Source organism: Lagopus leucura, unplaced genomic scaffold (assembly GCF_019238085.1).
Source record: "Lagopus leucura isolate 7727_CA_CO unplaced genomic scaffold, USGS_WTPT01 63739-0_obj-0_obj, whole genome shotgun sequence".
NCBI classification, from domain to species: Eukaryota; Metazoa; Chordata; class Aves; order Galliformes; family Phasianidae; genus Lagopus; species Lagopus leucura.
Window position 1 is genome coordinate 6714 of NW_024963987.1, and position 13889 is coordinate 20602.

At 36.0% G+C, this 13889-nt stretch overlaps 1 protein-coding gene across 2 annotated transcripts in view; it reads right to left on the reverse strand.

The window, feature by feature from the left end:
• Positions 1 to 460: 460 nt before the first annotated feature.
• LOC122191466 (protein transport protein Sec24B-like) overlaps positions 461 to 13889 on the reverse strand; it is a 40935-nt gene continuing 27506 nt past the window's right edge. For both annotated transcript variants that reach the window (XM_042891737.1, XM_042891736.1), the window contains 14 exons: positions 13735 to 13847; positions 12382 to 12500; positions 11993 to 12048; positions 11490 to 11696; positions 10784 to 10907; positions 10011 to 10169; positions 9382 to 9555; positions 8883 to 8993; positions 8060 to 8235; positions 6333 to 6470; positions 4512 to 4616; positions 3389 to 3481; positions 1960 to 2063; positions 461 to 1352 (listed from right to left, as the gene is read on the reverse strand). In XM_042891737.1, coding sequence (XP_042747671.1) covers positions 1238 to 1352; positions 1960 to 2063; positions 3389 to 3481; positions 4512 to 4616; positions 6333 to 6470; positions 8060 to 8235; positions 8883 to 8993; positions 9382 to 9555; positions 10011 to 10169; positions 10784 to 10907; positions 11490 to 11696; positions 11993 to 12048; positions 12382 to 12500; positions 13735 to 13847 — 1794 coding nt within the window. In that variant the 3' untranslated portion in view covers positions 461 to 1237. The remainder of the gene's footprint in view (positions 1353 to 1959; positions 2064 to 3388; positions 3482 to 4511; positions 4617 to 6332; positions 6471 to 8059; positions 8236 to 8882; positions 8994 to 9381; positions 9556 to 10010; positions 10170 to 10783; positions 10908 to 11489; positions 11697 to 11992; positions 12049 to 12381; positions 12501 to 13734; positions 13848 to 13889) is intronic.

Consider the following 13889-nt stretch of genomic DNA (forward strand, 5'->3'; position numbering starts at 1 on the left):
AGGTTAACACACAGGGAGAGTTTCAGCAACTTTAGCCATTGTATTGATAGCTCATTTCAGATTATGCAACGTTTGTTCCTCCCTTCCAGGTTAGAAAACCATAGAATGGCCTGGGTTGAGAAGGATCTCAAAGATCATCAAGTTTCAACCCTCTGCTGTGTGCAGGGTCACCAGCCACCAGACCAGGCTGCCCAGAGCCACATCCAGCCTGGCCTTGAATGCCTCCAGGGGTCGGGGAACCACAACCTCCTTGGGCGACATGTTCCAGTGTGTCACCACTCCCGTGTGAAAAACTTCCTCCTCATATCTAACCCAAACCGCCCCTGCCTCAGTTTAAAACCATTCCATGGTTTTGGATGTCTGTGAAAAAAAAGCGGTAAGCATGTTCTCCACAGCATGTCGTTCAGTTAGAGTTCAGTTGCAAAAACGTGATATTTGCAGAGATATAAAAAAGACACGATAAAGCAAAATATTTTTAATTATTAAGCCGATCTGAAATAAATTCGCCTAAAAATTAAACGGAACAAGAAGTTGTGTTCTTTCTACACGGACTTTTTTTAAGCATGTTTTAATAGTCAACTTGAGACCGAAACAATTCATCATTGAACACTCAACAATTCCATACACTAAACTAAGTCTTTTTTTAGTTACATTTTTACATTTTCTTTACAAATGTAACACTTATGTACATTATATATTTCATTTCTACAATTATTTTACTTTAGTGAAATTCTACAACTTTCGCAGGGAATTTGCTGAAGTCTCTAGTAAATACGAATCATTCCTTTTAAAAAGAAATTCATATAAACAACCAACATACAGCACTGCCCTTTGACATCTTGGTTGAGAATTCGAATTTTGAAGGGCTACCATAACAAATGTAAGAAAAAAGGCTTTACTTAATTGTACATTTCGTTAGGAAATATCCCACATAGCTACATAAATTCACCAGCTTGCAATAAACAGAGCACCATACCGCTGCACTACTGGAAACGTGTATAAACCAATTCAAAGATTACTAGTGAAACAGCTCCATTGCTCCTAGCACTTTTACAGTGAAGTATATCTGGAAAATTCCTCTGGAAACGTACACTTCTACTTCAGCTGTAAAGTTTCCAGAACAGTCCTGGTTACTACATATCGTGAAGAACAAACACCCACTTCTGCCGCTTCCCGTACGCTTCTCTCGGCCAATGCTACCTGGAGCTGGGTTCTTTTTTTCTGGTCTATTTTTTGTTCACTTACAAATCTGCTGTTGAATATGCAGTAAGAATTCGTAATAAGAGAAAGCTGCTTCTGTCCGATCTTCAATTAAGTGCTGAAAAAAATCTGTTTTAGCAGGATTTTCATCCCTGAAAGAACAGAAGGAGGTCTTTTAATCCTAACATTGAGCAAACTGAAATCTACCGTAAATTTACATAGGGACGTAAGTTCTACTGCATTTCTAACTCTTCGTTTGAATTTCAAACTCAGCTTAAATGCACTACAGAAGAAATAACCCAAAGTTAAAAAACAACTCTTAGGGAAGTGATCTCAATTCTGCAATATACAGTCAAGCAGCAGCGTCTTAGGGGGTTGGGCTCGATCTCTAGAGGCCCCTTAACCCCTATAATTCTGTGATCTTTTTAACAGATAACGTGAGAGAAAAGCAGGCGATATTTCAAGTGTCTCATAGCAATATCAGAACGGAAGCATAAAAATGAATTAGTTTTTCCAAGTTGCAAGTTATGTTGATGGCAATGAGCTCTGAAAATATTACACTAAAACTCGACACAGATTAAAACCAGAACTTACAGATTTCCATTGTGAAGGGGTTTTAGACAACAACATCATATCCTCTGGAGAGGGGACAGTACTTAATTTCTTCTGACCTAGATACTCCAACTTTTTATCAGTGTCAACAACAAGTTGCAAATGCAACCCGCCAATAATTACTCAATATCTAAATGAGATACTTACTTTATTACTTGAAGAACAGGACTTAAAGGTCTGTTGTCTCTAAGCCAGGATATGAAAGATCGTGTCCTTTCTGAAGAAAGTGCATCTATCTCGGGAAGCTGCGTCTGGTTGAAAGAAATTGAAATAAGTTACCTTTTATTATCAAAATTATCTTCATAAACAGATCCTGAAATTCACAACGTGACCCAATGACAAAATAGCCACCATTTCTATTACAAAATTACTGTGTACTACGTAGCCGTATTTTCTCTTCAGCTGAAGTACAGAATTTTGGTATTTATCTGTTATACAGAACATAACACACTTTTAACCTAAGTTGCCTTTGAAGTGCCAAAGATTTTAGAAAGCGAGCTCATTTAGGAAATAATCCTTTTAAAATTCTGCTTGCACATTTTCCCTGCTTTCTTCCCCTGTCGACCAAGTTCCTCTGAATTGCCTTTTGCACTACTGAGAGGTGAAATAAAACACAGAGAAACAAAATCTGAATCATAAGCAAAGATGACAGCTGACTATTTGATTGGGAATGGGCTAAAACCAAACAAAACATCAGCTTGCTTGAGTCATTCACTGAGATAAATACACTGCCTCCTGCTCTGATACAATGTTAAATGACTAATATGGTGAAAAAAATCCACACATTTAAAAACAGTTCTGCTGCTGCCTTTGCATTAAATGAGTAAAGGATATAGCTTAAAAGCAAAGATGAACACTCGTGTGTTAGTTTTTTTCTCTCGTTTTTCATTAAAATAAATGCTATCTAACCACCTGATACTTTCTTAACCATCCTCTCATTTTGTTTCCTGAAAACGTCAACTAATTCTACCACCAGTTATAATACAAGGAAACAATTTTAAGTTGCTAATATGAACAAAATAGAAAACCCTTAACAAGCATTCAATTTTATAGCAGTCTTAAAGCTCACCGATCTTTCTGACCTGTTCTCATAACTTCCAATTTCATTTGCTCTTTCCCTTCATGCTATTCAAGCTCTATGAGCAGCAAATTTCTTCCTATGCGCTTCCACAAAAACACATTTAGATTTAGCTTTTAGAAATCACAAATGCAACAATTCCATTCAGAACTTTACTCGAATATTTTAAAAAAGGTCTAAGAAAAGTTATCTGCAAAATTCCACACTATTTTTGTAAGCCCACATGCATTAAAAAAAACAAATAATCCCACAGAAGTCCCAAAAGCAGTAATGTTAATGAATAATTTTTGTCATTCAGTGAACACATGTACATTCTTTCCTTAAAAGCTTTTGACAAGTTCTGCATCCTAGGGAGTTGTCAAGAAGTGAGACACGAGTTATAAAAAAAAAAAAATCTTATTCTCAATTGCATGATTAAAAACTGACAGTGCACAAAAACTAGATTAAATACAGATTCCAAATGTAAGCACTAAGCAGGACAGATCAGTAAATGCTTACCATTCTCTGGGGTATTGACGCATAGTTTGGATATCCGAGGACATCTTTTATGAAGTTGTTATCACAGTTCTTTCCAATCCAAATATAAAAATTCTGTAAGATATCAGAATCAGTTTAAATAAAGGTTAGTACCTACATTTTAGACAAGGAGACAGGTAGTAACGTAATTACAATATTACCAGGAAACACTATTCATGCAAATTTATCACCTGAGAGCTTGTGTCACCAGCTACACTCCACTTCTATATTCATTAATTCAACCCTACCTTAGGAATAATTGGTACCATTTGGAGTAAGATCATTAAAAGTAAAAAAAGTAAAAAAAATAAAGTTAAAATGCAAATAAGGAAAGAGCAAAGATGCAGGATGTGTCTATGTTGGTACAGTGAATGCATTTTACCTCATAAAATAGAAAACCTAGATCTTACTGAAGTCGCACACCGGATCCAATTCCGCACACGGACTTCCACTCTCACCAAGTTACACAAAGCAGCATGTATCAAAACACACTGAAACAATTACTGCTGACCTAAGGAGAGAGCAACTAGTCTGACATTCACACTTAGCTCCCGAACCCTCAAGTGCTTTCCTTCTACAGTGCCATTAGAGCAGTGTAATATTTTATTGCATTACAAGAGTAGCACGTTTTGTACCAGTAAGCGTTTTTTGGGTAATTCCTAAGATTAACTTCAACTGTATTTACAGGTTTTAATCAAGTCCTACAACTCCCCTGTTCTTGCAACTCTTACCTCATGTGAGCCACATACCATAAAATCACTTAGAGTTGTGCATAACTGAGAAAGCACCTCCCTCGATGGCTAAGTGCTTTGTTAGACAGACTTTAGCCCGTGCAGTTTAATATCCATTAAAAGAAACTTTTGGAAATGGAAATCCGTTATTGTCAGAAAAAAGAGTCGATACGAACTCTTGTAAGGTCCCAGCTATGGTTCTTGGCCAATTTATTTAGTGTGAAAAAAGGAACATTTTGCAACTAAATATACAATCTGTATTATAGATGTTCCAGAGACCAAACTATGAAAGCCTTACACTGGAACTATTGTTGAAAACTGACTGCTTTCAACAATTCGGAATGCATCTTGAATATATAAAACTAGTAACTTACTGAACCACAATCCATTAGGAAAGCTCCTTCTCTTGTCAACTTCTCTGCAGATAACTTCTGAAGAGGAGGCTGAGGAACAACTCTGTCATTCACATGTATTGTACTCTGTAAAGAAAACAACAGGCAGTAACACAGTAATATAAAAAAAATTCGTACATCATTATTTTTGTCTTAACCAGATGTGCCAAAAGAGGAAAAAGCACAGGTAATCTCCAGCAACATTTTGAGCATTCTCATGTAAAAAATGCTACATTACATCTATATGATCACACTTGTATCAACAAATTCTAACTTGTCATTTAACCAAAGCTTGCTTTATATTATTCTTTTTTTTTTTAGATGATAAGTTCATTAAGCCATAGCAATGCTGAAAAAAACCAACGAGCCAAAACAACATCCAGCCATATTTCAGATTAAAATGGGATAAAGCTAAATAGCTATGAAGAAATCTGTGAAACAGTTAGTGAATAAGGAGCAACACATTCTGGAGGCTAAACACATCCCCACACAGAACAAGACCACAAACAAACAAATAAATTAATAAATAAAAATTCCATATTATAATACAAAAGAAATCAGGATTTATATGCAAACATGAAAATTAAGCTACTGCAGTTCACTTGTAGAAGTTCCATACTATGCTTAATAGTCCAAGAATTGAGTATTAAAAGAAAAATTTGCAATTTTTTTTAAAGCTTACAATTTTCTACAGAAAGAGATTTAAGAGCAGCAATTCACATAAATATTTCAAAGTGAGCCAATATTAAACAGCAGATTAACACTCCTTTACGTAATTTAACATGAGGCTTAACTAACATTTAAACAGACCCTATGCTTTATTGTTCCACTGGAAGCGACTTATCTGAAATCCTTTGCAAATAAAATTGAATCTCCCCAAAAGATTGCTGCTGTTGGTTTTCTTTGTTTTGCTTTTCTACAGCACTCAGACTCTGAAACGCAGTGTTGTTAATGGCACTTGTGCTGAAACGATCTCGATAGGGCTACTTGAAGTTCACTTCTTAAATAGGGGGAACAAAAAATAAAAATCTGAAAAGCCTGACAAGTCAATACTGCTGAAGAATACTGTGAATTTATGGAATAATTTAAAAGACATTTTGACAAGGTAAATAGCTTACAGGTTGTGCTGAACAATATTAACTGCCAGAGCAAGTACTCAATTGCCTATATAAGTTTGTATGATACTTAAAAATGAACACTTACATGTCAAGTTTTTTTTTTTTTTTTGCAAAGCTAGTGTAAGGGCTGTAACTAAGCATGACTGATCAGCTCACGAAAACTATTAAAAACACAACTAACTTACTTTCAGTTACAGCTGCCTTTGCTTGTAAGTAAAATCTCATCTTACTTCTTACCACTAAATTCATTTTCCAGACCACCTCTGTAAAAAGCACACAATTAAGAACTAGTTTTCTTAGAATATTTAATCGGCCTGATCTTGATAGTCTAGACTTCATCCACATCACAGAAACGACTGAAAGCTGGTTACACCAGTCATCTTGATCTGGTTTCAGCACACAAGATCAAATATTCTGTACTCATTATATTTCATCCATTTCTCCCCAGACAACTCTACAACTGAAACACACCGGATATGCATCTAAAGCATAGAATCTCTGCTTTCTTTATATGATTGAAAACTGTGGAATTATTGTAGTCACTGAAACAAGATGAAGAAAAACAGAAGTTCTCTTCAGCACGCATGTGAAAAATGCCTCGTTTACAAATTACTGTAACACATTAAAGCTTAAAAGACGCTCCATTACAGCTTGAAAATGTTACAAGTTAGGCTTCATACGTTACCTCTTCAATCAACTTGTCTATTCTGTACAGGTTGGGATGTATCATTTTCATCATGTGAACAAGAGGCTGACTCTTTATCTGGCACATTGCATAAACACGATCATCTAAGCGCGTACTAGTGCCTGTTCTAAAAGCTTTCTGTGGAAAAAAAAAAAAAAGCAAAAAAACATTGTTACTCAAATAATTCCCGTGTTTTATGTCACACCTAAACAGCCTATTTCCTAAATTCTGGTAGAGTCAAGCACACCTGTCTCAGACGTTAAAAAAATCTATTTTTAAAATGAAATACTAGCACTACGCTAGAAAATTCCTTCAAATGCAACTTGAATAGAATATAATTACAAAATTAGTCACTTATCCCTTCTTATAGATGAAAAAGAAGGATTTTTAAAAATGCCTCTATTTCATGTAACATTTGTACACGGTTGGCATTTCTCATTTTCATTCCTGACAAGCCTTACTGACTTACTCACTGACACAATGACCACAGGAAGGTAAGAACCCAGTAGGGTTCAAAAATGATACTTGCAAGGATAAGATTAAATCTGATTTTATATTACTAAAAATAAAATGCTAAGGAAAAGCTCCAGGATGGAAATACACTTCCACATTTTGTAGCAGAAAGTAGGTAATCATAGGATAACTTTCATTTTATAACTCTCCTTACTATTAACATTTCAGCTCTTTTTAGGAACAACTGGTAAACTACTGCTGTGAGAAACAACACGACGGAGAAAGCACCTGACTGAAAGGAGAACAATATTCCTATAATCAAAATGCAAATTCACTTCTCTACCGAAGCTATGCATGCCAGTCATTTTTTTTCTTCCAGTTGCAGTTTTCCTTTATTTCAGGCTTTTTTATTATTGTTAATGGAGATAACTCTAAAACTGCACTGAACTATTTCCACATCCCCTATTACTTCTAATCTGTCTTTTACACGGATTCTCCTGATATCAAATGGTCATTTTTTCCCCATTCTAACTGACGTAATGGTTAAAAAGACCTAATCAGTATATTAGTCACTAAAGTCATCGCTACATCAAAGAAAAAATGATTTCAGTAAGATTTACAACTGAACTTACGGAAAACTTTGTTTGTAATAAGAAAGAACATTCAACTATCAAACAACACTCTTAAAGCTAAGACATTTATCGAACATAAAAGCCTGTGTATGGTAAGCTCTCATTATATGCAAGTAATGAGTTCTTTAAGAAAGAATGAAGATATTTCTTAAAAAACAGTAACTAATTTTACAATAACTTTAAAATATTCCCTTCTTCCTCAGTAACTAATTTTCCTTCTTAGTACGTGAAAGTACAAAGAATATGCACTGAAAACTATTGGTTTTCTTCTTCATAAAATAAAATGAATTACTAGTAAATGGCTTACGAGAATCCCTTTGGGCACCATTAATTAGTTGTCAAGAACCTAAGAATTACTATGTATTTTTTATATACTATATATACACACATAGTAAAAAATATATATATATCTATTAAAAACTACAAATTCAAGTAAAACAAAAACCTGTTTCAGCACTAATAATTTAAATAAGCTAATTTTTGTTTTGATCCTTCAAGTTCAATTAAACATATACATATATAATTAAACTATATATACAGTTTTGGATAATTATAGCATAAGACAGACACTGCTTGATCTAGGTGAAAAATTACTCAAACTGAACCATGAATCAAACATCAATAGCTCTAACTTACACACACCTGTTTGAGAAGAGCCAAAACATAGAGTGGAAACAACTTGAGGGAATTTGGAGCTATCAGCATAGACTGCTGCAGGTTTGAGGCAGTTGACATATATGCTGACAAAGAGTCTACCACAGCATTAACTAAGGCATCTCTTGCATCTGGAAGACTAGATGAAACTGAGCGATCCACAGCTGTTGGATAGAAGGATAAAAGAAGTTAGTCGAGTTTAATTCATTTGCTCCATTTTCCATAGAGAAAAGATCCCTTTTATGATGCTCAAAGGAAAAAAAAAAAAAAAAAAAAAAAGCACCACGCTGATCTGTACTTTCTCATTCCCGTTCTTGAGGAGTTCTAATAATATGTTTAATCTGTGGTATACAGATGCATTTTCTCCCATCACTTCAATGGCACAATGGATAGGGCAACTTGAACTTCACTTTTCTCTGCTGAGAAAGGGCTACAAATCTTTTGGTTGGAGTAAGCCACCTGCTGGACTGAATGCACATTTACAAGAACATATGGAAGTACCGTTTATTTTTTTCTGATTTATTTGCCATACACTAGAATCCTACCGAGCCATGCACATTCCATGGCAGAGATCATTCTGCCACTGAAATAGCAACTGATGACCAGCAAGTAGGAGATCAGCAAGGTTCCTCAACCCAGCAATAACAGGAAACTAACGCATAGAGGAGAATATCAGAAGTACTCTCATCTTGCTCCTTTCTTTTTCAAGCAAAGGAAAACCAACAGGAAAAGGAATAGCCAGGCTTCATTCACGACTTTGTTTAAAGAGAACAGGAGAAAAGATATTTTAATCTTTCTGACCTGTACTCACCCATGTTTGCTAAGAGGCATACAACTGCTTGTACATCAGCTCCTGCATACACATCAGTCAGTGAATTTACTACAGGCAAGCAAAGTGTGTGCACTCGAATTCGACGTTCACCTACCAAAAAAAAGTAGGAATCATCACGCAGTATCCATTGGCAGCAGACGATATACAACAGGAGAGCATATCTCCTCTCACCCGAGATACAAGCTCTTCATCAAACACGTTACTGCTTAAAACAGTAGTATGACTTTTAAATAAAATTCTTCAGCAAGATTACTTTACTTAAAATGGAGATAAACTACCAACCTCCAACAAAATAGTGTTTGTGAAGACTTACTGAATGTGACTAACTGCCAAGCAGGCTCCCTAATTTTGAAAAGATTCCCCTAGGCTACGAAGATAAACAAAGACCTGTGCAACTAGCTATACAAACATACAAACATCATAGTAAAAACAAAACAAGCACGAACAGTGCCAAATTCATTTGAATCTCATTCATTACCTTTGCTGGAGGTGTACAAAAGAGCAGTTTGAAAACAAGCTAAAGATGTGTCAGTCAGACTCTCCTCAATGGACATTTGTACTGCAAACCCAGCATCAGGATTGACGTTGGCGAGAGACAGTAAGTCAGTAGATCGGACAAAAAAGTTCCCATGAAAAGTGTGTATTGAGAGACCTACAAGTAGATCAAATAATTCAGACAGTACAGTTAACAGTGTGAAAAATTCTGGTAAATATTTAAAGCCCACAAGCACTCTATGTTTAAAAACACGGAAACATATACTGAAAATATTTACACCAAATATTAAGCAGAATCAATTACTACACTCATCAGACATTTCAGATTGATCCTGTAGATTTCGTGTTCAATTCTGACACTCCAAACTGACTACTGCTCTTACACTATACATTTCAACTAAATTGAAACTGAAATGGCACAATCTTAACTAAACAAAGCGAAAAAAAAAAAAAGAAAAAAAAAAGACCCTGTTACCCAAATGGAAAATGTTAATGTAACAGCTGCTGCGGAAGTTGCCAGTATCTTATTCTTCAGTGAAAGATAAGCGCATTCAAAGTAACAGTTCAAATGTTTACATCAACTTTCTCACATGTAACAGTATCTTAATATACCTTTTGTACATCTTATGCGCATAACCGCCTCAAATCCTATCTTCCTGGTAAGGTATCTTTTAAGGTCTTTCTGCAGTTTTTCAGCCTGAGCAGGATTATGGCTATGGTGGAAAGATGGGTAATAATAGATGCATCCTGCAGAGTACTTGGACATGCAAGCTGTGAAGAACAAAAAGATACGGTGAAGAAGTAAACCAAGACGTAAAAATTGCATACAATGTTCTGCAAGCCACATCTCTATTGACCTTTTTCCCCCGATGTGAACTACATCTGTATGACAAGATCTGTCTGTGACTCAGTTCACTGAAGACATTAATATTAAGTCACTTCAACACGCAGTGACCATTTACTTCAATATCCCCAACTACCTTCAGCAACTAAGACAGGAGTGCACATCCAAATACTGGTTGTCTGCACTATCAAAGCTGTGCACAGACAAATTTTGGCTTAGTACTGAAAGGTGAGAACAGCTCACAGCTCTCCCCTCTGATTAAACTTCATTCATTTCCTGCCGTCAGACTGCTTTCTGTTTTTGAGTAGAAAGGTACTTCCTGGTTTAAACCTGAGATCTCAGAATAAATTATCTTTGATGACACTAATCCAATACTCCTGTTCTTTACTGATACCAACTTCAAAGTCAACACCTCAGCAGCATTAGCTGCATTTACAGAAGTGCAAAATGAGTGACACAATTAAAGAATTCTTGAAGTAGCCTGTGCTTTCTAAGACAAACACTACGGAAAGAATAAACACATGTGTTAGGTACTCCTTACCAAGGGAAGCTAGATCAGAATATTGTGAACTTAAGAGAAATAAATCCACAGCAGTCTGCTGGCCTGAGCAGTCCAATGCCAACTTTTTATAGAAATCTGTCGCTGGACCAAGATGCTGGACCACCTTTGGTGAAAAATTACACAGGAAAGAATTAGACCGCTGAATGTGCTCCCTTAAGACATTAAGAAACAACAGACGTACTGTTTAATAGCAAAAGTTACCTCTAAGCAATTCTTTATAGGCACTTTTAAATAAAATTTTATGTTGCATGTTACTTTAGTTCACCTTTATAAGCAGTTATAATTCTTTTAGAGAAGTTTACACACTCATGCAAATAAAAGTTAATATAATTACACATAAACTAGTAGATATTGTTGTCGGCCTTATAAATACATTAAGAAATCATGTTTGAAGTGTACAGGTCAATACATTCCTCTTATGTACACTCAAAGCCCAAGCTGAAGACAAATGGATTAGAAGATGCACACGCTTTCTTTTCCTTGTCAAGAAAAGTTCTAGACCAAAGGCCCAAAGAACAGTTCATGCGCAGTACCACAAATGTATGCTTAAATTAGTGACCGCACACATTCGTTAACTCTGTGCATTTCAAATTTAGTGAACTGCAATAATGATCTGCAAGCTCTGCAAGTCAGAGAGAAGTGCCCAGTCACTAGACTCCTGAGATGTATACCTAAGCTTTTATACCTTTGTGCTCGACCTTTGATTGGGATCTTCTCTGGAATGCAAAAGCCCTGCACCCAAGGATGGTAACTGAGTTTGAAAAACAGATATCCGACCTCCCGTTGGAGACATCAGTTTAAATGCAGCCTGAAGAGCTGAGCCCAAGGCGCTGTGCGTTTCTCTTGTATTAGTGAACATATTTGGCAATGCATTCAACAGATCTTTTATTAGCTGCAAAGACAGATTAAAAGCTGTTTATGAGATTTGCAAGCTTCAGATTTTCTGCTATTTCTAACAAGTTGTATTGCCGTAACAATCAATACCAAATAGCTTAGCTTCGAGAGGGGAAAACAAAATAGTAACGCTAAAAAATGACGTGCCAAAAGAAGTGTAATATTTTTGATAGCTAGGAAGTAACATTACATTTACACATTATGCAGATAGTCTTGAATTCAAACTTTAAAAGGAACTTTCATTATGAATATTTAACTGCTTAACTGTGATAAGCTAATTTTGAGTAACCATACCTCTTTGCTTTCATGGAGGTTTACTAGTAAGCCATCTGGTGTAGGTAGGAAAATATCTGTAGAAAAAAGGGAAAAAAGTTAATAAGGAAACAACAACATTAACATAGAACAAAACATTTCATTGCTCACTGCTGTAACTGCCACCAAATAAGATCTACTTTTTCTGAGAGATAAGTAACAAAGCTTGCTTTATTCAAAGCCAAGTTAATGTTTGATTTTCACTTTTTAAGCATCAAGTATTCAGTAGATAGCATATGATTATTTTTCAAAAATATATTCCCTATAAATTCAATAAAATTCACCAAACACTGGAATATTCAAGAGACTCAAATCTTTCTGTTAGAGGGACAAAATACAAAAATTTATGTCTCCGCTTTCTTGTGACTCACCATCAATATCTGAAACAATGAGCATCTGAGGCTGAGATAAACCCTCTTGCAAGTTATAAAACTGAACAGTGCTGTCAAATGTTATGAATCCTATTCTTGTTCTTGAGTCTCCAGGCAGCCTAAGCATTAGCAGAAGAAAAAGACAACTATTAGGCTCTACATTTCTCACTCATAAAGAACATACATATGTAAAGCTTCTGCTAAAGTTCATCAGTTCACTTATGAAGGTGAGAAGAGAACAGAAAAGGACAGTCCCCTACGAAGAGGCTGAGGAAGCCTGGAGAAAAGAAAGCTGCAGGATGACCTCATTGCAGCCTTTCAGTACCTAAAGGAAGCCTACAAACAGGAGGGGAATCAACTCTTGGAAAGGGTTGATAACTGCAGGACAAGGGGAAACGGTTTTAAGTCGAAGGAGGGAAGATTTAGGTTGGATGTCAGAGGGAAGTTCTTTGCAGAGAGTGGTGAGGTGCTGGAACAGGCCCTGAGAGGTTGTGGATGCCCTGTCCCCAGAGGTGTGCAAGGCCAGACTGGACAGAGCCTTGGGTCTAGTATTAAATGGGGAGGTTGGTGGCCCATATTCTTATGTACGGCATTAAAAACACACGGCATTTTATTTTTCCTAAAAATGAGACTCTGAACAAAGACTAATATAGTATTTGTAAGTGAAGAATTTGATGTATGTGTCGGTGCCTTTATCAAAAAGGAAAATTTTAAGTTTCCTAATAAGATGCTGTGGAAAAGAATTTTCAAAGAAAGGTTTCCATACGATGCGTATCATTTTTTGAGACGCACGAGCATAGTGAAGTTCATCGGTCCTCCCACAAAAAGCACCAACAAAAATTCCAGATGTTGTTCTAGTGCAAAAATGAGGGACGTACAGAAGGTGCCACAGATAGACACAGCTAACTGATCTAAAAAACCCAAACTGACTGTACAATTCAACTAGGCAGCTTCACACTAGCCGTTACAACATTTCGTTATGCAGCACCTCAGCTGTTTCAGCATCTGAAGGCTGGCCAAAATCTGTCATTTAATTGTTTTTGTAGTTCCTAATTATAAATGAGCACTTTACATCTTTGTTCATATTCTTAGAAATTACAGCTCTATATTCTTCACAGATCCACCTTTAACCACAAAATGGGAAGACACTTCTCAGTTGGGCTATTTTATTGCACTGTTATTACTGCTGTTCCTGTTTTTAAGACGTGAATGTTTCATTTCAGAATCTTGTGAACTTCTGTCCCTGAGGGACAGCACTTTTAAACATCATATGCAAGTTGTCTTCAAAACTTTAGGTTACTACAATTCATAATCACTTATTAGCTAATTTTAAAAGATTACTTATATTCTTACTTGTCCAGGTTTTCCAGCAATGAATTGCAGACTATTGTCAAATACCCAGCATCCACTGCATTATGAGAGACATCTAGAACAAATAAATATACCGCAGGCTGAGGAGGACGAAGCTACAAAGTGGGGGAAAAAAAAAAAAAAAAAAAGAAACACAA